The 25,312-nt window shown below is 37.6% G+C and overlaps 1 protein-coding gene across 1 annotated transcript; it reads left to right on the top strand.

Moving 5' to 3' along the window:
* The first annotated feature begins 142 nt into the window (after nucleotides 1-142).
* Nucleotides 143-22,447, top strand: LOC306830030 (alpha-2-macroglobulin-like). The gene is made up of 35 exons (XM_079353247.1): nucleotides 143-279; nucleotides 498-678; nucleotides 2,153-2,309; nucleotides 3,276-3,328; nucleotides 3,763-3,783; nucleotides 4,121-4,286; nucleotides 4,377-4,461; nucleotides 4,574-4,697; nucleotides 4,795-4,912; nucleotides 5,013-5,122; nucleotides 5,759-5,926; nucleotides 7,272-7,496; nucleotides 7,998-8,061; nucleotides 8,734-8,879; nucleotides 8,951-9,100; nucleotides 9,859-9,996; nucleotides 10,102-10,192; nucleotides 11,392-11,521; nucleotides 12,168-12,393; nucleotides 12,604-12,730; nucleotides 12,886-13,007; nucleotides 13,562-13,613; nucleotides 13,854-13,937; nucleotides 14,697-14,873; nucleotides 14,982-15,057; nucleotides 15,765-15,921; nucleotides 16,625-16,699; nucleotides 16,865-17,024; nucleotides 18,476-18,663; nucleotides 19,143-19,355; nucleotides 19,979-20,094; nucleotides 20,933-21,023; nucleotides 21,959-22,021; nucleotides 22,105-22,210; nucleotides 22,357-22,447. Exons 1-35 carry the CDS (start codon nucleotides 197-199, stop codon nucleotides 22,410-22,412), a joined length of 4,299 nt encoding a protein of 1,432 aa, XP_079209373.1. The 5' UTR covers nucleotides 143-196; the 3' UTR covers nucleotides 22,413-22,447.
* The last annotated feature ends 2,865 nt before the right edge of the window (nucleotides 22,448-25,312 follow it).

The following is a 25,312-nucleotide window of genomic DNA, read 5'->3' as shown; positions in this document are numbered from 1 at the left end:
CTGGTTAAGAGGGTTTATTTCAGATAGCCTCAAACTCGGTATTAACTTGATATTTATAAATGATTGACATATGAAAATCAAAAAGAGAAGAAAATCGAATACAGGCTTTCTTAATGACTTTGTCTGTGTGGTTGTCTGTCTGTGTGGGTGCGGGGCTATAGAAGTGATTTCCAGTCTGAGACTCTTGCAGTCAGTCATGGATTGTCCAGGGACTCGGATATGGACATGGACACTTTGTGTCTTGTTGATCTGGATATGTGGCGTTCTGGCAACTCCAACGTAAGTTCACCTCTACTTGAAGTACTTTCTATCATGTTTTTTTTTTTTTTTTAATGAATCAGTTTGCATGAATCTTTTTTTTGTTGCTGCATCATCCTAATGTTTCACCCCCTTATGTTAACTTGATGTTTATAAATGATTGACATATGGAAATGAAATGGAGGAGGAAGTCCAATAGAGGAGTTGCTAATTGATTGTGTGTGTGTTTCTTCATGTAGACGTTACGTAGTAGTCATACCTGCAGTTCTGGAGGCTGGAGCTGAAGCTCACATCAGTGCACTTCTCATAGAGCCCAAGGAGACTCTGCTCACGACCATCACTTTGAGAACCAAGCAGCAAAATCTAACACTGTTGGTGGAGAGATGCAATTTGGATTTTTTCAACATCTATACATTCCAGGTCAGGATGGAGTTTGATTTATTTTGTTTGCTTCCCTAAAATTCCTTACAGAGCATTTAAAAGCCACTGAAAACTTAAATAAAAAAAAAATAAATCCAGGTAGTCAATGGTTTTTTGTTTTATATAAAGCTTTTGAAAAGTAATCCACACAGCTGTAATCTAGATTTGCAATATTGCATTTAAAGTTTCTATAAAAATAAAATCAAACTGGATTCCATTTGGGTAGAGCTGAAAGATTTATTGTCCCATTCAGGAAAAAATGTAAAGGCAGTTCTGTGGCTGTTGTCACTTTTACATCTAACAGCGCTGATTCACTAAGATCAGGATTTTGGCTGTTCATGGTTAAAATAATTGCTCTTCTTTTGCTAATTTCCTCTACCTCCTCCGGTTCCACTCACAAAACATATAGCTGTGGTGATATTCAGGAATGATCAATTGTCCTGATCTGTGCACTTTGCTCATGCTTTGTGTCTGAATGTGGAGAGACGCTATATGCACCTCCACACTGCACAGAGCAGCACACTCAGGTCAGACTTGAAAGCAGTTGAGTGCCTCGGTTTAAAAACAAAGCTCCCTCTACTTGAATAAGCGACTCAAAGAAAATCTGAACTCGCATCTTCCCTGACAGCCATGGACTTATTCAACTCCTGATAGTTTCCACCAACTCTCAGCTGAGTGTAGGTTTTCTGCTCTAACTGTATGTGGATGTTCGCGCTGATGTTTGTGAATGACGCGATTTTTGCATGATGCTGATTTGCATAGAAATTACTGCATAATAACTCCTTTAAATATGAACAAAAAGAGACAGTGCAGTTTGCTCTGAAGTGCTGTGAGTGGAGCATTGAGCACTTTGCATATGTATATGTGAATGTGTATATTTTGTGAATTATGTAGATTGTGGCTTTTTGAGCCATTGCAAAGGCTTAACATGTGCAAAAGCCGCACAATCCTTTTGTGAAATAGACCCAAAGAATTGGATCCAGATCCTCAAAGTTTTATCAACATTTATCATCACACATATATGAGCTGATGCCCACAGGGAATCTGACCTTTGATGTCATCGATGCAGTTTTACTTCAAGACAGATTTAAGAGGATTAATCCAGGTTTGATTATTTTCGAGGTGACATAATAACACACTGTAAGAAAGGTATTTGTTCCGTGAAAGCCACTAAAAATGAAAACACAAATACAAAAAGTAAGAACGAAGGGTTAATCTGAAATAATATCATTGGTTCCATCTGAACCAAATACATAGTGATTGCTGTTATTGAATAATATCTTTTGGTGTTTCATTATTGTTGCTTCGAGGTTGTTGCTTATTTGAGGTATCTGTTGTTATTTTGAATGCTTTCATAATTACTTAATTGATATAACTTTAGGAACTTACAGACTATTACTACTACTAGAGTCTACCAAGTATTGCATTCACTGCATTTTTTTGAATATCTATTAAACATCTTCTTCCCACACAGGTTCCATCAGGGCTGAATGATGCTGTGGCATATTTGGAGGTGGAGATCCGAGGGGTAACGTTTTACTCAAAAGAAGTCAGGAAAGTCTTGATCCGAACCTACGAACCATTGACATTCGTCCAAACAGATAAACCGCTCTACCTCCCAGGACAAACAGGTGACCTAAAAAACACAAGTTATGAGAAACCAATGCATCATGTTTTAGTGTTTTTGTACTTGATATGCACAGTGATGTTAATTTTTTATATTAATCCTTTTCAACAAGTAACAGAAGTGTCCTATCAGTGGTGCCCTCGGGGGTCAGGAGACCCTGAGTCCAGAGATGCCTTCCAAAAACATACAAATATAAATTGATCAAAACAGATAGTGAAAACATATATGTCACACCCTGTCTCTTTGTGAATGCAAATATAGGAGACACACCATTTTAAATTGTAACACAAAGTAATTTACTGAACAAGTGTAAAATTATGAAATGAACAACTAAATACTTTAAATAATAATATGAGTGTATTCAGTAGTGTAAGCATGAGAGATAATGTAGTGTGTGTGTTGTAAAGTGTAAGTAACATATGATGAGGCCATGTTGTAGTCCTCACATCACTTGAAGCATGTCTGCAAAGAAGAGAGCAACAGATTAGGATAACTCAAACAACAAATTAGGACTGCTCAGTGACACCAGTTGGTAGAGTTGGTTGTCCCTCAACCAGAAGGTCGGGGGTTTAAACACTTAACCCAAAATCTTTCTTCTGAAGGACACTTGAAGCTTGTGAATGTGTAGGTGTGCCATGTGGTGTAAAAGCGCTTTGAGTCAGAAGAATAAAAAGTGCTTTATAAGCTCAAGTCCATTTCTATTTACACCACCTGTGTGTTTGTTTATGAAATGTATTTATTTACTTACAGACTTACAGACAAGACATCATGTGTGTTCTGCTTCTTGTCTTTCTTCCATTAAATTAGTTAAATGTGTGATTTTATGCTGTTGTGTTCTTTTGTGTTGATTTAGCCTATAGTACCAGTGTTTGTTAGTGCGTGAATAAAAAAAGAAGTTTCACTAAGATGATAAACAATAATGGTTCCACTTTGGACTGTTTGATACATGAATTATTCGCTTCTCTCTCAGTGAATTTCAGAGTGGTCACCATGGACACTGAGTTCATACCTGTAACCCAGCTGGTGAGAATTTGAACATCTTTGAAATCTCATTAAGACAACATCATTCAATAATTGGGTATGATTGCTTACATATTCTAATGCACTGGTTCCCTACCTGGGAGCGCCTGAGATCTCAGGGGCATCACGCTCCTTCGGCTCTGAATTTCTTAAAATAAGTTTTGCACATGTAAATAAAATCACAAAAACATTCGGGGAAATGAATAAAAAGGTCTTTTGGGAAGAACAAGTCTGCATATTTTGACAGGATAAAAGCCAATATCTGTCTGTCTGTTTAATCCTTTTATAATCCTTAATTCAGTATATTTGGCAGATAAATGAACATGCATGTATATCACAGGAACATTCAAAACAGAAAAAAACAATTTTTCATTTCATGACTTTAACAACTTTTGTTCATTTGTCCTTCAAACATCTCTCTTTGTCTTTCCTCGCAGTACAACACCATCTACATTGAGGTAATGCAATTTGTATACATCATTTCCTCTTGTCTGTTTTTACTTCCTGGTTTTGGTCTTTTTCAGGAGGGAATGGGGATAGCAGGTTGTTTTACATTTTGGTGTTAGCTGAATGTTTTAACAGGTTTAATGTTTTTACCGTACAGTATCTGTACGCTAAATTAAGCCGAGCTTTGAATAGATTTGGATCTATTTTAAAGATGGCTACAGCAGTCATACTGTAGGATTAGAGCTTTATTGAATGTGTGTCACTCAGTTTCATCTGTAATCCAGTTGCAAAGAAGCTAAAAAAAAGAAAACACAACAAAGCATCATTTTATTGTTTTGCATTCAACAGGATCCCAATGGCAACAAGATTGGACAATGGTTGAATAAAACATCAGATGGAAAAATATTACAGCTGTCCTACTCTTTTAACTCTGAGGCCCGAGAAGGAAGCTATACCATCATTGTGACATTTGGTAAAAACAAACTTTTTCAAAGATTCAAGGTGGAGAAATACGGTAAGTTGTTGTAGGGTTTTTTTCATTTTTCTTCCCCAGCAATGCATTTTATAGTAAAGTGACATCCTCACAATCATTGTTTGTCTGCAGTTTTGCCTAAATTTGACGTAAATATAGAGGCATCTGATGAAGTTAGCATTGGGCAAAAAAAAATCTATGCTAAAGTTTGTTCACAGTAAGTTAAAGCTCTGTCACTCCTCACTCTCTGTAAAAAATAATCTAAATTATTTTTAATTGCGGAAGAAACTGTCTTAAAACTTTATTTATCCTTTTCTCCATCTCTTCAGGTACACATTCAAACAGCCTGTGCCAGGTAATATTGAAGTTGAGATATGCAGACCCCTTCGTCGGTTTGGGCCTTTCAGGGATGCAGAGGAGATAAAGCCACCTTGCGTTGTGAAGACAATAGAGGTACAGTTGCCATAGCAACATGCTTATTCCTCTGCTGACAAAACATGTTTTTGAATATTTTTTTGGTATCATATCATGTATCCTATTTTTTTTTTAGTTGGACAATTTAGGCTGTGCCACTTTTGTCTTCGAGATGTCCGCTTTCAAAAGACTTGACCATAAAGTGGTGCAGAATTACCTTGTGCTCAAGGCCAAAGTGGAGGAGGAGGGAACAGGCAAGACTTGGACTTCAACAACATTTATGTTTTGAAGACAGTTAATATACAAGATATCACACAGCATTAGACAGTTGTAACACACTGGCCTCTTGTTCAGGAATAACATATCAACAAGAGAAGAGGATAAGGATTTCCCTGGTTATTGGAAAGCTGACGTTTATTGACACACCAAAGACTTTTGAGAGGGGATCAATTGTGACAGGAAAAGTAAGTTTTAGCATCACATCATAGCAGGTTTTATCTGAAATTGATCCAGATTTGGAAATCTTTTTTTTCTGTCCAAGATCAGGTAATCCAGTTTACTTTGACCTAAATTTCAAAGACAACTTAATTACCAAATCTCTAATTAAGACTTTTCTCAACTCCAATGTCTACCTCATGTGATGTGACATAGACATGATTAAGCAATTCAAGAGCAAAATCTTTTTTATTTTTTTTTATTTTTTAAGTGCACCGGTATATCAACATCATTGTAAAAATGCTTTGATAATTCAAATGTTGCATTACATTTAATATATTCAGCTAGAATCAAACCCTCTGCTGGGATCACAATATTTCAAAGTTTTTTAAATCTGACTCAAAATGATTGAACAACACAAACTTCATGTTTTATCTCTATATAACCAACATGTTATTTGACTTATAGTCACATTTTATATACATATATATCTCATAATAATCATAATATATATCCATGATCTTTTATCACTGAAACAATATAAACACCATTTCATATTTTGGATATTAAATTGTCATAAGATTTTCTGAAGACTTAATGGGCTGGATTGATGCTTTTAAAGAGCCTGATTCAGTCACATTGATACACCTCTTTCTTTCCAACAGATCAAAGCAGTTAATTACAACGATGTACCCATTTCTAACCTGAAGGTGTACCTCTTTGGTGAAAGTTTGTCGGTGGAAGTTAAGGTACAGGTACTCACAACAAACTCTGATGGTATCGCAGTTTTCCTCTACAACACAGCAAACTCTAAAAGTGAGATCCAACTCCGTGTAAGTATAAATACAACAGTTGATCTTTGTAATTACCATTAATTGCTGAAGATTGCTGTCAAGATTAACATCATGTTTTAAATGCATGTTTAGAATTGAAATATTTTGCATTTTAAACATTGTCCAGTTATGTCCATATTAACAATGTTTAGCAATTCTTACCAGATTCTGGATTTGGGAATCCAATGAACACAAACAACTAATTTTAAGATGTATTCTTAAATAAGTGCTTCACTGAAACCAGGACTTAGAGGCAGGAGACAGCTTCAAAGTGATATACTATGAAACACAGAGTTATTTTTAGGAAAGAAAAACATTGTTACACAATGAGAAATATGCAATAGTGTTAGCGTCCAATGATCCCTGGTTATTGAAGGCCTCCAGTTTAGTTGCTTTCTCTTAAAAAAAACATGAGCTCCATTTATCTATAGATTGCAAACGTTGGCGTTTGCTACAGCACAACCCTTGCCACAAACCCAAAAACACGTCATCACTGTGTGCAAATACCAAAACTTTCTATATTAACAGTATTTGCCACAGGAAGTGCCAGTAAGCTCGTCTTTTTTGACTGACCTAAAAATCAATTGAGGCAAGGTGTTGTTATGTTCTTTTGTCAGAGTTTTGTTTAAAAGCAGCATGTTATACTTTACTTTGTTATTAGATCTGCAAACTTCTTCTCAGGACGTTAAAATGATTGCATTAATAGAATCAGTCTTTAAAAGCTGCTCATTCTCTCTACCACAATCCAGAAAAGTCTGACTGATATATGGTTAGGAAGTAAAAACATTTAATCTAACCCTGGTCACCACAACACCTCCAGGACTCCTCAGGCCCTCTACACTGGGGTCAGGGACTCCCAGCAGGGGGATTTAGTCTCTTCCCTCTCGGTCTCTTTGGTACCAAACGGACCGTGCAATTGGTTCAGATCCCAATTTTGGAAAGCTGCTCAGCAGGAGTGTGGCGTGCTGGCAGGGAACCCTTCAGAAGCATTGTTGTGGTTTGAAGGCAGAGCGTTGTTTTTACGTGTGTGTCTGTTACTGGTGTGTGTGTGTGTGTGTGTGTGTGTGTGTGTGTGTGTGTGTGTGTGTGTGTGTGTTTAGAGTGCAGTCAGGATGCTCATGGTTGGTTTAATAACAGCTGGACATTTTCGGTCTGTCAGGAGACAAAGAGGCCCCAAAATGTTTCCTTCTCTCATTCCTTTTAACTAAGGCAAACCCCACCAAGCTGCTGATATATAAGCTACAGTTGTGGTCATATTTATTATTTTGTACTCAAATATTTGTTCTCCAAAGATTCCTCAACCCTCATGAGCTAAGTTTTTTGTGTTTCTGCTCCTGCAATGTAGGCAGATATCAGGCCTGATCGGAGACGACCTTTAATTGCTCTTGGAGAGGGATACATTGAGCCAGGATATATCCAGTTGTCCTTGGTCCAGGTCGCTCCTAAAACAGTGAGCTCCTTAGAGGTGCAGAAGAAGGAGGGACCAATTCCTTGTCAAACAGAAGAAGACATTTCCATCAAATACACCATAGTGGGAGAGACACAAGGTTCTGCGACTGTGGTTTGGATTGTAAGTAATGGATGTTCTCCTAGCTAAGGTGTTTTAAAAAAAAGGATTTTACATCAGATTATTGAAACCTGTCTTCAAACTTTACCTTCACTTATTTTTCTGTTAAGTACAATTTTTTTCAAGGACATGGACTGAGATTTATCGCTTGCATTCACTTTTTTTGAAATTTTTCTTCAAATAAAATAAATAACATTTTGCTGACAATGTGCTGACACCAAGGTTGGGATCAATTCAGAGGTCAGCTAGTGTTGATTTTGTGAAGTTTGAAACCTTAAAGATAGCTAAGTTGTGATGTGTTTAAAAGCCTAGAGGTCTTGTAGTAGTGGCTGTGGGTTTGAACGTTATCTCTGCATTTGTCTGTATGTCAACTCCCCCCACAGTTCCTTTATGTTTTCAGCTGTACATTCAATTAAGGCAAAAACAAACAAACAAATAACTTAAAGACTGCTAAAGAAATTAGGTTTTTCCATTGCATTACTCATCCTTTGACCTCATCCTCAGGTCCTAGGCAGAGGAGACATCGTCACACATGGATCTGCCAAGATTGAAGTACAATATCAAACAGGTTGATAGCAAATGATGTTTAGACTGGCTACAGACTAGACAATTTTCTAAATTGATTTTAAAAAGGTAGGAGACCATAGACAAAAGGTAAGCTTCTACTTATTTTTAATAATCCTCTGATCTTACACACAACACAATCTGGCCAAACCACAAGACCAAACACCTGCCATTTGGAATAAAGAGATCACAGTGGAGATGTCACAGAAACGAGCTGTCACAGAAAGTTGCGTGATCAAACGTGTCTTCAGAAGAAAAGCAAATAGGAAGGACAGCTGATGTTTTACATGAGACATAATAAAGAAAGTATGCAACATCTGGTTGGTGACATTTCCAGTCTGCTCCCTTTTAATTGGCTATAGGCCGACACAAATCCATCGGATGCAGCCCAAACACTGATTGTAAATATTTATTATTTGAGATTAGTGAGTTTCTGGATTGATCTGGAGCAGTAAAATAATACTTGAGGATTATTTGAACCAATAATCTGTGGTGACAGGACTCAAATCAGGCCCCCAATCTTTGGGGGGGCAAATCGTCTAGTGTTCAGCCAGTCTTAAAGCCTACCCTTCAAGTTGGCAAAGCCCCAAGATTTGGCAACTGCATTTTTCTGATCTCTGGAGGTATTTACTGTACGATATAATTTGAGTCCATAAAAGCTTGTTCACTTTTTCAGTGGCTGAGGGCGAGATATCCTTCAAGATCAGAGTGATCCCTCAGATGTCTCCACATATCCAGATTGTGGTTTACGCTGTCCTCCCCAGTGAGAAGGTGATCGCCAACAGTGCTGACTTCTCCACTGAGAAGTGCTTCAGTCACCAGGTCAGGGTCTCACAGGCTTGGCTTCTAAAACATTTTTATTGTGTCCCACTGACAATTTTTCTTTGTGTCAGGTGTCAGTGGAGTTTTCTCCATCCACATCTGTCCCAGGAGAGAAAAACACCCTGAAGTTTACGGCTTTGCCTTTCTCTCTGTGTGGTGTGAGCGCTGTCGACAAGAGCGTCCTCATTAAGGAGCCTGGGAAAACTCTTGATATCAACAGGGTAATGGCTGGACAACTTATACTGTAGATGCATATGTTGCTTAATGCCATATGATCTTTTGGACTATTAGCAGCATTGGTTACCCAGTTAGAGTTCTATTCACTTACATTTTCTTCTTTTTCTCCTAATGCACTCCACTGTGTAGCACCAGCTGTAAATCAATTAAAGGGATACTTCACCCATTTGCATTAAGCTTTGTATCATTAGCAACATGGTAGTAGTGTTGAATGGTTGTGAGTCCATGAGTTTCTAATGATACAAAGCTTCATGTAAAAGTATCCCTTTAAATCATAGTCTACTTTTTAAAATATTTTTTTGATTTAGAAATTGAGTTTACGTTATACATTTAAGGTGTTGCACCAGCTGAGATTGTTCAAACATAGACAGAAGTTACAACTTAAATCTTTCACCTAGCTCCTAGTAAGTGTAAAGTCCTTCGTAAAGTCTGGTTGTCATGGTGATGGTCTTGAAAAGTGGGATAACTTGAAGAATGAGGAGGAGCAGAGTGTTTTACAGGCTGTTTGGTTGTGTGTTCTGCGTGATTTGTTGGAGATTTTTTTTTGCTCAACAAATTTGGGAAATGGCAGTTTTGGATTAGATTTGGATCAAAGAAAACAGGATATTGTTATCACATTCAAATTTGCCATTCGGTAGCCATACCTTTTTTTTTAACCTTTAATAGTAGATGTAGAGTCCTCCAACATTTATTTTGCAAAAACATGCAGAATATAAGCTTTAACCAAAACTTTCTTTTTCAGATATTTGCCTTGTTGCCCGTCACGAAGTCATTTTATTTTCCCTCTGAGATTGAGGATCCTCAAGATTGTGTGGTTTGTAGGCAAAAAAGATTCATTTTGCCCCACCCTGGAAGAGATGACCCTTACACAGTTTTCAAGGTATTCATTGCACTAAAATCAATACAGAATATCAAGAATACATATATCGAAATAATGTCTTATTTGTCTGTCTTTACCGTGACACCTTCATGTCTGGTTATCTAGAAAGTAGGGCTAAAGGTGGCGACAAACTTGGATATCCGAATCCCTTCATGTCTCAAATATGGAGGAAGACAATTCATCTACTCCGAGAGAGGTGATTCCTTTTTACAATTGTTTAAACAGCACACCGCTGCCCTCTTCTGACAGAATATTTTCTGGCGTCTTCACAGATGTTAGAAAAAGAGTTAATTAGATGCACCTCATGTAGGTACAGGGTAAATCCTACGAAGGATCCTGTTGACACTGTTTTGCAATTTCCTGACTACCTTAAAGGGATACTTCACCCATTTACATGAAGCTGTGTATCATTAGAAACATGATACACATCCAGCCCTCATTTTGCCCTGAGACGAGAAAAATATGTTTTTCTTTGCCTGGAAGTTTTCTTCATGTGATGCAATATGACACTTTTTGCATCACATGAAGAAAACTTCCAGGCAAAGAAAAACACATTTCTCTTGTCTCAGGGCAAAATGAGGGTTGGATTCACAACCATTCAACACTACTACCATGTTTCTAATGATACAAAGCTTCATGTAAATGGGTGAAGTATCCCTTTAATAACTGCAATGCACATTTAAAATGTACCATTTGTCATGATGAGGACAACATTTGCTTCCTGGGCATTCTGGTGAAACGTGAAGACAGAACATTGGTGAGAGACTCATAGAGGAAAGACACTTTGTTCTTTCTTACATGGACAATCTTTCCATCCAGCCCATCTGAAAAACAGTAGACGAATCTGCATAAAAGAAACAGACTTTAACAAACAAGCAGACAAACTGGAACACAGGGCTACAACGGCTGCTGGCTGAAAGCAGCCAGAATCAGTTACAGCAGGGTTTACTAAGGATAAGTGCAATCAGCGAGTTTAAAATACTAACAATGAAGTATTTTAAACTCTGACCCATTATTAATAAAGGATAAGTTCAAGAATGCACCAAATTGACAAGTTAAATAAATTATTGAACATGATGAACATCTGGAGAAAAATAAATGTGTCCGATGTGTTGACTCCTTTTTACATATTAACGCTGTGTGTTTTTTTGATTTGTCTTTGATTTTTATGTTTTTATGCAACGTCTTTTTTTATTAGTGTGGTTAATAAGTGTTTGAAAAGGTAAACACAGGCTTTGCATGTCTACCTTGTGCAGAGCACCTTGTATTTTACCTTGTGATATATTTTCAAGGTGATCATTATAGATGTGTTTCATCTTAGGACATTTTGAATATTTGACCCCACCTGCCATCATAGTGAATATCATTTGAGTAAGTGTGTGAACTCTTCCTCAGGCATTGGTTTCCCTCGGCCGGTAAGACTTCTTGCGCGTGCTGAGGCATCTGAAGGGGCATTGCTTCCACCAATAGCTACAGTCCGTACTTTCTTCCCAGAGACTTGGATATGGGATCTGGTTGAAATTGGGTGAGCTCAATTTTAAAACCCTTCACAAGTTTTTTTTATTGTTGTGTAAAGTGTGACTTTTACCTTGTCTTCATCACCCAACATCCACAGAAAAGCAGAGATTTTAAAATCTACAGCTATTGTTTGGCACTTTTGAGCATTAACCAACACATGGACACTATTTGAATCTCTTTCACTGAATAGGGAAGAGAATGCGTCCTTGTAGGTTCAAAGTCTACAAACGTACAGACATCTTTGTGTAATTTTAAAGTGACTGGGTCAACAATACGATACATTTTGAAAGAGAAGGACAAGGACTTCATTATAAACTATCTTTAGTTTAGAAAATAAAAAATAAAACTGCTCTAACCATGGCCTCCAGGTGGGTCTTTCCATAAGTGTGGGACGTGACATTAGAGCTTGACATACCAAATATCAATATATTGTGGAGTAAAAACTTCTTTCTCAGTAGTTTATGGCAACAATATGACATGATATTAAAACAGGTTAACAAGTAGAGAGGTGTATGGATGAGAAAGAATCATTTGTGCCTCTGTTTGAGAAGATGAGATACACAAGATATTTGGAAGCTGAATGTGACTGGTGATGAGAAAAAGGGAGTCGGACTGTTGCACTTCACTTGTTTTTGTGATTCTGCCGATAACAGAAATGAAGGCACCAGTACTGTGACCCTTACTGTCCCCGACACCATCACCACCTGGGAGACGGAGGTTTTTTGTTTGTCCCCTATGGGTTTGGGTTTAGCTCCCCGTAAAGAGCTCACCGTCTTCCAGCCTTTCTTCCTGGAGCTCAGCCTGCCTTACTCCATCATCCGAGGCGAGAACTTTGAGCTGAAGGCGACCGTCTTTAACTACCTGTCCAGCTGCATCATGGTAACCAATCTTCTTATGATGTATACTTAATGTCAGCAAAGCTGAAACTGATGCTGATTATCTAATGATGACTGGATATCAAAAATATTTCGAAAGATTCACTTGTGTGCTTATAATGCTTTCCAAAAACATTTTGAATGTAATCTTATTTTAATAAATATGCTCTATAAATCTCCAGTCATCTATTATTTTGTTATCTCTTTTGTACAGATCACTGTGACCGCAGCCCCCTCATCAGAGTACAGGCTTGTGCCAAAATTTGGAGTCGAGTACACGACCTGTCTGTGTGTTAATGAGCGCAAGACCGTCAGCTGGACCCTGATCCCTTCAGCCTTAGGTGAGAACACAGCGTTCATGCATACAAACACTGATGCATATAAATAAGCCACTCCTACCATATCCTTCATTTCAGTGAAGACAACATTGATTTTATTATTTGGAATTTACAGGATACATATAAAAAAAACATCAATATGTTAATCTTGTTTTCAGGAGACCTGACTGTTTCTGTGACTGCTGAGACTGTGGTATCTAGTATCAGATGCAACAATGAGGTTGTGATTGTGCCAGTGAGAGGTCGTTCTGACACGGTCTCTAGAACTCTTAAAGTAAAGGTTGGTATCTTAAAAGTAAGATGACAAAGTCACAGGTTGTCCCCAAAGGTAGATTTGTGTGAGTGTGATACAATGAGGCAGTGGGCAGGATTAATTTTCATAGTATGCACAAGAACCAATCCAGTGTACAAAACCCTTATCTTCTAGTTCCCTCACATGTACATTTGCAAAGAGAGAGAGAGGGAGAGAGAGAGAGAGTGTGTGTGTGTGTGCAAACAAAGACACTAACACAACCTTTAAAACATCAAATCTCAGATTACTCCAAAAAAATTGCCAGACAACTGATATTTAAACAACCAACAGCTCAATGTTGGGAGCACTGTAGTATAATATACCATCGACATATCTAACTTCACAGTTGGATGTGACTAGTTGTGTAACAACAATCACATGCCTTTGAATGTATTTGTGTCATGATGCTGGTGAGTGGAAGCGGCCAAGGACTGTGACAGGATTAAAAATGATACCTGCGATAAAAGCATCCCCCCCTCAAAACAAAACAAAACAAAACAAACAACAAACAAACAAAAAAGTGTTGTTTCCTTCCCCATCAGGCTGAGGGCATCAAGAAGATAGTAACGTCCAACTTGCTGCTGCTTCCAAAAGGTAACTTTGTTGTGTTTTTTTGTTGGTGTGCAGTTAAATGTACAGTGTCTCTCAATTCATCACTGATAAACCTCCTGTGGTTGTTGCTTCCTGAACACCAAATTGTGTCACAATGATCTCTTTTTTACTCTGTTTTTTTTGTTGTTTTTTTTTTGCAATTCTTGATCCACTGACCATCCACAAATGACTCTTTATTTTAAGCCTCTATTCATAAGACACTTGTTCTCTGTTTGTTTACAGATGAAGCTTTGACGGAGATAGTAGTGATACAGCGTCCTGAGAATGAGATTGTGGGATCTGGACGTTATCTTATATCAGTCCTGGGTAAACTAATACAAGCTTACACATTAAAATACTTTGTTCTCTTAAAAGGGCAAAACCACAATGCCAAGCTCTTGATAAAACATATAAAATGTCATTATCACAGGAAAACAAAGTCAAATAAAATGTGTGTGTATATATATACACACATACATACATACATATATATATATATATATATATATATATATATATATATATATATATATATATATATATATATACATATACATATATATGCAAAGCAAAAAGGCTTCTCTTTACATAAAACATGGCAACCAACATTGAGAGTATTATTGCCATCTAAGCAGAATCTAGAAAGGATTTAAAGGAACATTTCATTCTTCATGCAGCATTGCCGACAGAAGCCAGTGACGTATATATAAACATATATATAAAAAACATTGTGCTTTAAACTCATCCCATTAAAGGAATCCATATATTTTCAAACATCTGCTGTTGAGCCTTTTTTATAAAAGTTTTTTTTAAATAAAGGAGGTAAAACATCTGTCTAAGCTGTTGTTTTAAGTTTCGAAGAAAAAATGCTAAAAAGAAGCTCAGGGTCATGGATGACAGATTTTGAAACTATTTTTCATCCCAAAACATTGTAGTATTTCCTTTATTTGCTAAAAGCAATAAAATAATATTGTATTTAGTCCCCTATGAGGTACTTCTTAAAATAATGAAAATACAAATTCTCTATTTTGAGATTGAGGTCAGTTTGGTGACATTTGCACTAAAAGAAAATCTGTTTTGCTGCAGGTGACATCATGGGCAGAGCCCTGAACAACCTGGATGACCAGCTGCGATTACCATATGGTTGCGGTGAGCAGAACATAGCACGTCTGGCCCCCAACATCTACATCCTCCAATACCTGGAAGTCACAAAACAGTTGACCCCAGACATTAAGACAAAGGGTATCAACTTTCTGATCAGCGGTGAGTCATTTCAGCAGAAACAGAACATTATACTTAAAGACATGCAGATGGAAGAAATGTTGCTCGTACAGTTACTCCCCTTATTGATCATGATTCTAATTTATGCAGGTTACCAGAGACAGCTGAACTACAGAAATCCGGACGGTGCTTTCAACACATTTGGATCAGGAACAGGAAATACCTGGTGAGAATATTACTGATCCACAAGCAACATTGTATGCTTATCATAGGTTTCCTCTGAACATTCATGTTAGTAATTTACTCCAAATAATCCACAGGACAACTCAATAACAGTTCAACTGTTAATTTAAACAAAAAACAACAACAACAACAACAACAACAAAAAAAAAACACTAAACTGATTTCTAAGCTACCTTCCTACCTACTTTCCCAAAACAGAAACTGTTAATGCAGGAAATAAAATGTCACCCAGCAGACCAATCACAGCACTTGTGGTTGCTAAGACACATACTGTAGTTAAATGATATAACACACCGTAGATATATATGTAACTTGCTGTGGGTCTCTACGGAAGAAATTCTGCAAAGGTGAGCTTTGTTCACTGTTCCTTGTTTAATCAGGTAGCTGTGATAACAGGTATTCAAAATAATTGTTGAAAAAATCTAGAGTCTTCTGACTGCTCTAACCTCTCTAACACTGGGAGTTGTTGGCACCAGTCATTGCATCCTATAATATCTCACATGTAATATTACTATTGTGTAATGTGAATGTTTTTAGGTATTATTAAGTATTTTCTTATTAATGTAAGCATTAGCCTAGAGACTTACCTCATCATTCAGTGGTATATCTGACATATTATTGACCTTTGTGAAAAATAAAACTTGGGTCGAGCGCTTCTCGCTGTCTGAAATATCTTTTTTTACTCTGCAGGCTGACTGCCTTCGTGATAAGATCTTTTGTCAAGGCCCAGAATTTCATCTTTATCGATCCGAAAGTTATCAACGACGCTAAAACCTGGCTTTTGAACACACAAAAGAACAATGGCTGTTTTGAACAGCTGGGAAAAATCTTCCACAACAGAATGAAGGTAAACAGTGACAAATGAAAGCTTCATTGGGCTCTGATTATGAGAGTCTTCAAATTCCTACCATTCTACCTTCTTGTGAACTGTACTTTTGACAAACCTTTTGTGATACTCTCCTGTCGAATTTGCATACATTTAGAAAAGACAAGGTGTTTTAAAATGTATTTTGCACTGAATTATTTGGATTATTATGATCAAGTAAGAGTAAAAAATGTAACTTTTTGGCTCAAGAATCCTGAATTTCTAGTTGTCATGTTGACGGTTTTGACAAGTGAGATAACTTAGAACATGATTTTGGTGCCAGCAGTTTCTCTGATAGATAACATCCCTCAGAAATGTTTGATTATTTTGGTTTATACTCTTGCTTTAGTTTTCCTATAGTGGAGATAATTTCACCACTAGATGCCATTGTTATTTGATTTATAGGCCTTGGTTTTAGGCTAATCAATCAATCAATCAATCTTTATTTATATAGCGTCAATTCATAACAGGTGTCATCTCGAGACACTTTACAAAAGCAGGTAAAGGACCTTACTAAGGCTAATCATACTATTTGGTCATATTACAAACAATTAAGTTTCTGTTGGTGGATAAATGTCAGATTACTAATCTAATTTCAGCCCTGGAACTGGAAAAAACACTGCATGTCAATTGATCCTCTGAAAGATGTAGTGATGGTAATATCTGTGATGCTTCCTCTCTGCAGGGCGGTGTCTCTGATGATGTGACAATCACTGCTTATGTCACGGCTGCCCTCTTGGAGAGTAAATCCACAGTGACTGTGAGTACACTCCTCTCAGTGAAAGGAGTTTGTGTTGTTTCCCAATAAACTGTCTGTTCATGTTATCAATTTATGTATCCCGTTATACCATCAGCAATTCATAAAGATGGAAGATGTGTAGTGAAAATGTTCTCGCTTTTATTCTTTATCTTCAATCTGTTACAGGATTCTATCACTAAGAGCCTCTTGTTCCTGAAAAAGTCTCTCAATAAATTTGAAAACACCTACACTAAAGCTTTGCAGGCATATGTCTTCACACTGGCAGGAGACATGGCAACCCGTACCTTACTTTTGAGTCAACTTGATAGCGTGGCAATTAAAGAAAGTAAGTCACTCTGAAGTTCATTAACTAATCAATATTTCCGTATGAACTCCCAGTATGAGCTGGATTCAGCCTTCCAGCACGATCGTAAACCCGGAGCTGAGCATCTTGGTGCCCAGTACAGGTGCCTGTCCTGCTTTCCACTGCAGCAGTCATTCTCTCGTTCAGCACCCATGTTGTCTTAATAGAAAATGAGCTATTTTAGCTCCCAGCCTTGGGTTGGTCTTAAAATCATGTACAGTATGGTCAGGTGCACATGTCACTCTTTCCTTTCTTAAGGATGTAGAAGACTGTGTATTAGAGAAATATTGAGTCTGTGGTACAGTAAGTCCCTGATATTTAGTACATTCTTTAGGGCAGATAACAATGAGTTCATACAAAATTCCTTTCTGCCACAAGGAAGCACAGAAATGCTGCCAATGCTCATTTAAATATATTCTTTTGCAAGTTTTTACTGTGGATAACTGTGAATGCAATAAAGCACAGATATTAAAACAGACTGTCCATATGCACACTTTTTGTGCATATGCAGAATTATTCTGGATCACCAGCAGATGTCTGGCTGATGTTTTAGGCAAACCTGAAAAGACACTGTTACAGTAATCCAGTTGATTAAAGATAAATGCATGGACAAGTTTTTCCATTTCACAAATTGTCTTAATGTGGCTTTTAAAATGTAGGTCTGTGTCCATCACTACACCCAGATTTATTGCCTGGTCTGTACTTTCCCTTCTTACTGATTGAAGCGGCATGCTGATCCTTAGTCACTCCACATTTTCTCCAAAAATAAATAAATAACTCAGTTTTGTCTTCGTTTAGCTGGAGAACATTTTTGCACATCCACTCATTGATTTTCTATATGCATTTACACGTGCCTTTATGGGACCATGGACACCTGGGGACATTGTAATATTTGTGTGTCATCTGTGTAGTTTTAACTTATTTCACTGTTTGTTTGTTTTTTTTTGGGGGGGGGGGGGTTATTATCTGAGCTAGTGGGAACATGTACAGTAGATGTTAAACAGAAAAGGCCCCATGAACCTTGAAGAACTCCACAAGTATTTTTTGTTTTATATACACATATCCAACACAGAAATATTATACTAAAACAACCTAAAACATACACAGAGAAAATGATAAGCACAACATAAGAACAATAGCTAAAGGCATGTTATCGGAAAAGAATTATGCAAAATAGTGTAAAGCAGTTAATAAACAGTAAAACATTAAAGCTGCCAAAACATAAAGAGCACGAGACCACTGGAAGCAAGCTGCTCTCCCATCTTAGAAACCTTATGTCTTGATTGATGTTTTAAATTTTGGTTGTAAAATAAATATTGTGTATCAATTCTGCATTCACTGATGTAACTATTTATTTGGATAATTGGATCAGAAAATGCCACCCTGCAAGGCCCTGGTGGTTTTTTTCGCTCACCTGTTGCGTTTGTGTGCAGGAGGTTTGACCCACTGGGAACAGACAGCGACAGACACATCTTTGTCTCTGTCTGTCGAGATGACATCCTACGTGCTGCTCGCCTTACTTAGTGCCACTCCTTCCAGGGAAGAACTGGGCTACGCCGCCAGCATCGTCAGGTGGCTGACCAGACAGCAGAACTTTTATGGAGGCTTCTCCTCTACGCAGGTAACCCTCAGATAGTTTAAAACCGTGAAATCTAATTTGCCCAGGTAGATGTTAGGTCAGGCCACCTAGTTTCTAAACACACACCAAATTATACTCTCCAGCTTTAGCATTTTTTAGGCTTTTTATCTAGTTATGAAAGTCATTGAAATGAACACTGATGCCTATAAACGAACCCCAGAAGAGCAAATGAAACCAAAATTGGAGCGGTTGGTCATTTTAATATACTGTAGAAATTTGTATTGCCAGAAACTTCTGGTGTCAGGCAGCTGTCAAACAAAGTTATTCATTTATTTTTATCTAAGATGCTTTTTATACTTTTCATAACTTGTTTTAAAAAAAGCAAGATTTATACATGTGCAGGACAAAATCATACGTGATACAATGAGCAGTCTACCGGGGGTCACCAAATTCGACACTAACCAAAAGTTCCTCTTTGGAGTTTCGAAGTAATAATTACGTGTATTCTCTGTTTTGCACAGGACACGGTGGCCGCCCTTCAGGCTCTCGCTCTCTACTCCACCCGAGTGTTTAATTCTGAAGGTTCGAGCACAGTGAAGATCACTACTTCTAGCGGTATGCTGAATTTTGAAGTGAACAGGAACAACAAGCTGCTCTACCAAGAGCAACTGCTGCTGGTGCAGACAGGAACGTTCACAGTGAAGGTGGAGGGCAGTGCGTTTGTGTTAGTGCAGGTCAGTCAAAACTGAAGCTCTTTTTTCTTTTCTTTTTGTTATTATTTAATTGGATGAAATGACAAAGACAAAAATCTATCACACAGGTGAATGATTACGTCCCACGGAGCTTATAGAATGTTGATCTTCAATATTGGCAGGAAATAAGTAGATGCTGATTTTGTATGGTTTAGTGACATTGGTAGTAAGAAGTCAGTTTAATAAAACAACACATGCCACAATAGTGGCATTGAAATCATCATAAAAATCTTTGAAAAAATGAACAACAGTTATGATCATACTTTGATCACATATCTGAGCTCTACTGCTGTGTCAGAGTAACTCACACTGACAGAGTGTCCATGTAAGCAAATATGCGCTTTAATGTGTGTTGGAAGTGGCAGTGGACAGGAGGGCTCCAGACCTGATATTTTTGTTACGTTGAAGCACACTCTCCGCACAGGGAAAAACCACTGGTGCTCAATTCCCCTTTTAGGTCTATGTGTGCACATGTCTGACAGTATAATAATGCCTTATTGTCACTGGTTCACTAGTAACAAAGAAGGGGAACTGCCATATTTACAATTTACTGTTTTTTTTATTGTAATGAAATTAATTGACTTAATTGTGGAACTCTTTCCAAGATTTCTTATCTCTACAACATCCCAGCTATTTCACAAGGAACCACTCTTGAAGTAGAGCTCAGTACGACATGCAAATCATCTACCAGACCCAAGATGACTTTGACTATGAAGTGTTTGTAAGTACTCGTTGACAGCTTGTTGCAGATAATGCAGCAGTGAAATATTGTGATTGTGATGTCATTGTGAATAAATATTTATATCCCAGATTTACCTTTAACTTTATGCTCACAAAAACTTTCCAGTGATTTCACATCTGCAGATTTTTCAAAAAGAAATTGCAGTAAAGGTTGCAATGTTTGAGGGCTTATTTCTCCAATCACATCCCAGGAGCAAGTGATAAATGCTAGGAGAAATGACAAACTTTTCTTCAAGTTCTTGTATTAATTATGTTCCTCATAATCTCTGAACACTGGAAATTCTGCATGTAACATTTACCACTAACTCTCAACAGATGATACTCTTTTCACTGCCCTGGCTGTTTGTGAATTTAGCAATAAGGCTGATTTGCATACAAAGAGACTTGTTTTCCCCCAAATGACTACACGATGGCTGATTAAAAATGTGTAAAAGCACTGAGGCACAAAAATGCAATTTACTCTGCAACACAGACAGCATTTAGCCCTCTACCCATGCATTGCCATTTCAACTTTGTTGCAAAGGTAAAGGGGAAAAAAGTTGGACATTCCTTTTGTGAATCAGGACCATATTTGCAGAACTTCTACCATGCAAGTCAAAAGTATTAAGATGTGAGAGGACGTCTGGATTGTAACCTCCTTGTAGGGAATAGTCCGCCAATGTATCGTAGCTGTTGATGGATGTGATATACTGTAGGAAATATTCAAACATATCTCAACTATAAGAAGCCTCTCCACAAACCTCAGATTGAATATGGCCTGCAAACAAAAAATCTTGGGTCACACTGAATAAAATCCCCTGTTTCTTGTTGTGTTTCAGATACACTGGAAAACAGCCAACTACAAACATGGTGATCCTGGATATCACAATACTCTCTGGATTTGCTCCATGCCAGCTGTCGTTGAAGAAGGTGAGATAATACCCTGAAAGGCACATATTACATCTCTTTTTATCCAGTTTAAATAAGTCTCAGAGATCCAAAAACATGTAATTTCCTTCCCAAAAATTCACTTTGATCCTGCTTTTAGCATGCCAAACTCTGACATTTCAGCCCTGCCAAGAACAGACTGTTCCTGTGTCTATAGCTTTAAATGCAAATGAGCTGTGTCTGACCACACCCTTCTCTGGAAGGGACTTGCGAGGCAGACTTGGAGGGCAAAGGTACACACATAGCTGTGGGAGAGTCACCCACCCTGGGGAAGGATAAGTTCCCTTTATGTTGACATCGGCTGTTTCAGCACAACGATTGGACATGGCAAAAAAATGGAGAGGATGGACTTTTTGTCATAGTTGCAACGACTGTGGACAGGCTAGGTCCTCATATGAGAAACTATAGTAATGTGCGTTCACCATAATTTGTAATTTTTTGATGCCGTGTTACATACCATGTCCAGAGGATGGCACCCATATCCACAAAAAAAGAAAGCTCCTGAATGCTGCTTTGAAAAATTATTTGTATGATATCAACAACATTTGATGATATATGTTTTGGGGACAGAATCCTGTAGCATTTATACAGCTCATGACATGATCATGCCACTACAGCTGGACATAATAAAAACATCTCAAATCATCATCATCATCTTTAAAACATTATTTTTGTTGAACTAGAAATGTTGTGTTCCCACTGACCTTTGCTGGGATCACAATAATCCATTTTGATTTTTAAAAATCAATGTTCATTATCCTACTTAGCAGGTTTGAATGACACAAGCTCCATGGTTACTAAAATGAAATTACCTGATCTAATTTAATTTTGTCATCTTGTTTTCTTTGTTACAAACATATTTCAGGGTTTGATCCTATCCCCTCATTCTGCTTTTTATTCATGTTTTACACTCACAGCTTGAAGAAGAAGTGGAGCGTATTGAATCGAAAGTTGACCAGCTCTTGGTGTACATAAAAGAGGTGAGAGACATTGCAGTGACAAAGACTAATGAATACTTGACAGATTTGTTTTCTGATTGCCTAAACTGTTTTTCTTCCAACAGTTATCATTTAACACCCCCATCCAATACGAACTGGACCTTATACAGGAGTTTTCAGTGATTAACCTGCAGTCAGCTGCAGTCAAGATATACGACTACTACCAGCCAAGTAAACTTTCTCTGCACCAGACATCGTTATTTACTGAGACCACTACTAACTTTAACAAACCCTGCTCCCTTGAAACGTTAAAATACTTTTTTAGACAAATGAACAATTTTACCCATTTTTAAAATCTGTCCTTTTTTCTCTCTCAGGTGATCAAGATGAGGCCTGTTACAACAACCCTTGTATGTATGGTAAAGATCGTTAATACCATCAGGCTTCATTCACCAATATCTTCATCTTAAGAAAGGTAATAAGTAAAACGTTTGTCAGATTTATGATGTGTTGGTTATAAAGTAGAATTGTTCTCTCTGTGGATCTTTAATTGAGGAATCCAATCAAAATGAATCACACAATAAAAGGAAAGAAGTCTATGCCAACACATGCCTTTAAGAATTATATTTCTTTTCAATTGTGTGTTTCTTTTTTTTTTCCCAGCATAACGTCTGGTGGATCCTCAGCTGCTTCCTGATTTCAGTTTGAGCTGAAAATAAATGCATTTTCTCAAAGTAACTCTGTTTATGTAAAAATGCACAGTCAACATCAGCTGCAGCTGTGTAACCAGTGTATGTGTGAAACATGAAGCTTGTGCCAGATACAATAAAAAGCATTCAACCTCAAACAACTTCATTGGCCTCTGAATGTTTTCTCTGCAGTTGCGACAGATCAGTTACTGTAAAGGTGAAAAGTAGAGAAACGCTCAGAAAAGTGTCCCTGTGGCGTTATCTGGAAAGAAGTCAAGTTTAAATAAAACAAATATGATGCTTGAGTCATCATAACCGTACAATCTTAAAAAGGTGTCATTAAATAATACGTGACTTTCAATAGGGAAAATTGTCCCCATCTCATGTCCACAAAGCATGCCCCCCCTCCCCCCTTACTCATGGACAGCTACATCCAAAAAAGGAACTAATTAAACGTGTAGCTTATTATAAAAAGTCATATTGTGTAGTGTAAAAAATGACTGTTGCCATGAATTTACAAGTAATGATATTACTTAAAAACAAAAAAAAAATAATGAGTAATATATTCTATTTTTTAACTAATGAGCCCAAGACTGAATAATTAATTGTGACTTTATACAATTATATATGAGGCCATGCAGGGTACTGCTGGCCTAGTGGCTACTTTGCGTGCATCATGTACATCGGCTTTAGTCCTCAAAGCAGACAGCCTGGTTTGCATTCGACCTGTGGCTCCTTCACCACGTCATTCCCCACTCCCTCTCTCTGTCTCTCTCTCTCTCTCTCTCTCTCTCTCTCTCTCTCTCTCTCCCTGATTTCAATTTCTATCATCCTCTCTATAATTAAATTCTTAAAAAGTCCCAAAATAAAACTTTAAAACTTCTATGTATTATAAGGCTATGCAAAAAACAACTAAACAACTTGGAAACAATGAGGAGCAAGTCCAGATTGGACCATTCAATAGTTGCGAAACAAGTACGTTGGGTCACTGCTACCTTTGAATGTAAATAACACTGATAGGACAAGAGTCCCTCATTCAGTGAGGTGAAAAAACCTGTTGTAGAAGAAAACATGGTTAATGGAAGAGATCTGGGTCATTTTAAGTTTGAACAGGCAGATTACTGGATTGATTGACTCTACTTTAACCCTTTGAAATGGCCAAAAGATGACAGATCTGTGAGTCAGGTATTTAAAGTCCAGAGTTTTTTCGCCATGCGTCTTTAAAAGCTCAACGCAAATTAAGATGAATTTGTTTGTTCCTTCTTCAGGCTCAAATAGTCACGTGAAGTTGAATGTGGAAAATGTAACACTTTTCACTTAGTTACTAATCTCACTTTTTTATGAGCTAGAACATGTAATGTGTTTCCCTTTTCTCTGGTTTATCCTCTTAATTTATTTAAACTCTTTATCTTTGCAGCCTTCTCTTCTTCTGTCTCTCTTTTCTCGTCCTCATTAGCACTGACACAAGCAGGCATAGCTCTGTTGTCAATTAACCTGAAAACCGTTATTTAATAAATTATAGTACAGGTATGTTTACTCTGATACTCCAATATCAGAAACCTCAATCGAATCAACATAATTGAATTCAATCAACCACAGTTTTGTATGATTTGAGGGCTCAACAGCATGTATAGTCTCAGCATACACACACATTTCCTAAGCATCTGTAAGCAGACCCTACCCCATGTGTACAAACCATAGTCCACTAATGACACAAGAGTCGTTGAACTTACCGTAACCAGGAATGACTGCTTCAGACCTATTCAAGAATCTGTTCTGCTTTGGAAACCTGAGGGCCCTTTGACCTTTCATCAATAAGTTAAATGTATGTTCTTTGTGAGTGGCTTGAGCTTACCGGGACTCTTTCAGCAATTCAATTCGCTTCAATTTAAAAAACTTTATTTGTCCCCGGGGGGGCAATTTAAGCAGATTCGTACTGTGCAGAATGGTTGCAAATTTACATTATGTCAGCTCAAATCACGGGGATACTTTGGCTTCATCAAGTTCAACGAGAGGAGGCTGAGGCACACTTTCCATTTGAAGTCTGTGGTGATACACATTTGAAAGATTGAATTTTGTTGACAGATCCAGGCCATAATAATCATTCAAACCAGCAGTTATATCTGAAAGGTACTTGTTGTAAGTCATATGTCATAAGGGTCTTTTGATTAAAAAGATATCACAGCGTAGTTTACTTCTGTTTTTGACTCTGCTGTGGCTGACAAACTATGAGCTCTCTCACCTCTGTGTCATGATTTGGTCTGTTTTCGTTTTGTATTGCTGACTTTAGATTTAGTTAGCTTGTTTCAGTTCTCAATTCTTCCCTTGTGTTGCTTCTTCCCCTTGTGTGTTAACATTTTCTCGTTTGGTCTTTAGTGTTTTATTTTATAATTTCTTCTTGTTTCTCTGTGTTCTAGTGTTTCGTGAGTTCAGTGTCTTCAGTACTTTGTTGTTGTCCTCAGTGTTTCTTGTCTTGTGTTCGTTCCTGCCTCTGCGTTTCCCTCAGTCGTGATTGCCCTGATTGTCCTCACCTGTGTTTGATTACCCCTGAGTATTTAGTCTCTGTGTGTCTTTCCTTCGGTGCCAGATCATTGTCAGAGTTCCCCAGTGTTAGATGTTGAAAGCTAGTTCTCGTCATCTTTCA

The sequence above is a fragment of the Symphodus melops genome (genome assembly GCF_947650265.1).
Source record: "Symphodus melops genome assembly, chromosome: 10".
Taxonomy (NCBI): Eukaryota; Metazoa; Chordata; class Actinopteri; order Labriformes; family Labridae; genus Symphodus; species Symphodus melops.
This window is presented reverse-complemented; position numbering and strand designations above follow the sequence as displayed.

Excerpts from the sequence above, each read along its gene's own strand:
- LOC306830030 (XM_079353247.1), top strand. The coding sequence starts at position 197 with ATGGATTGTCCAGGGACTCGGATATGGACATGGACACTTTGTGTCTTG. Across the intron at positions 8,062-8,733 it reads TGAAGTACAATATCAAACAG|TGGCTGAGGGCGAGATATCC; the intron begins GTTGATAGCAAA and ends TCACTTTTTCAG. Across the intron at positions 8,880-8,950 it reads AGAAGTGCTTCAGTCACCAG|GTGTCAGTGGAGTTTTCTCC; the intron begins GTCAGGGTCTCA and ends TCTTTGTGTCAG.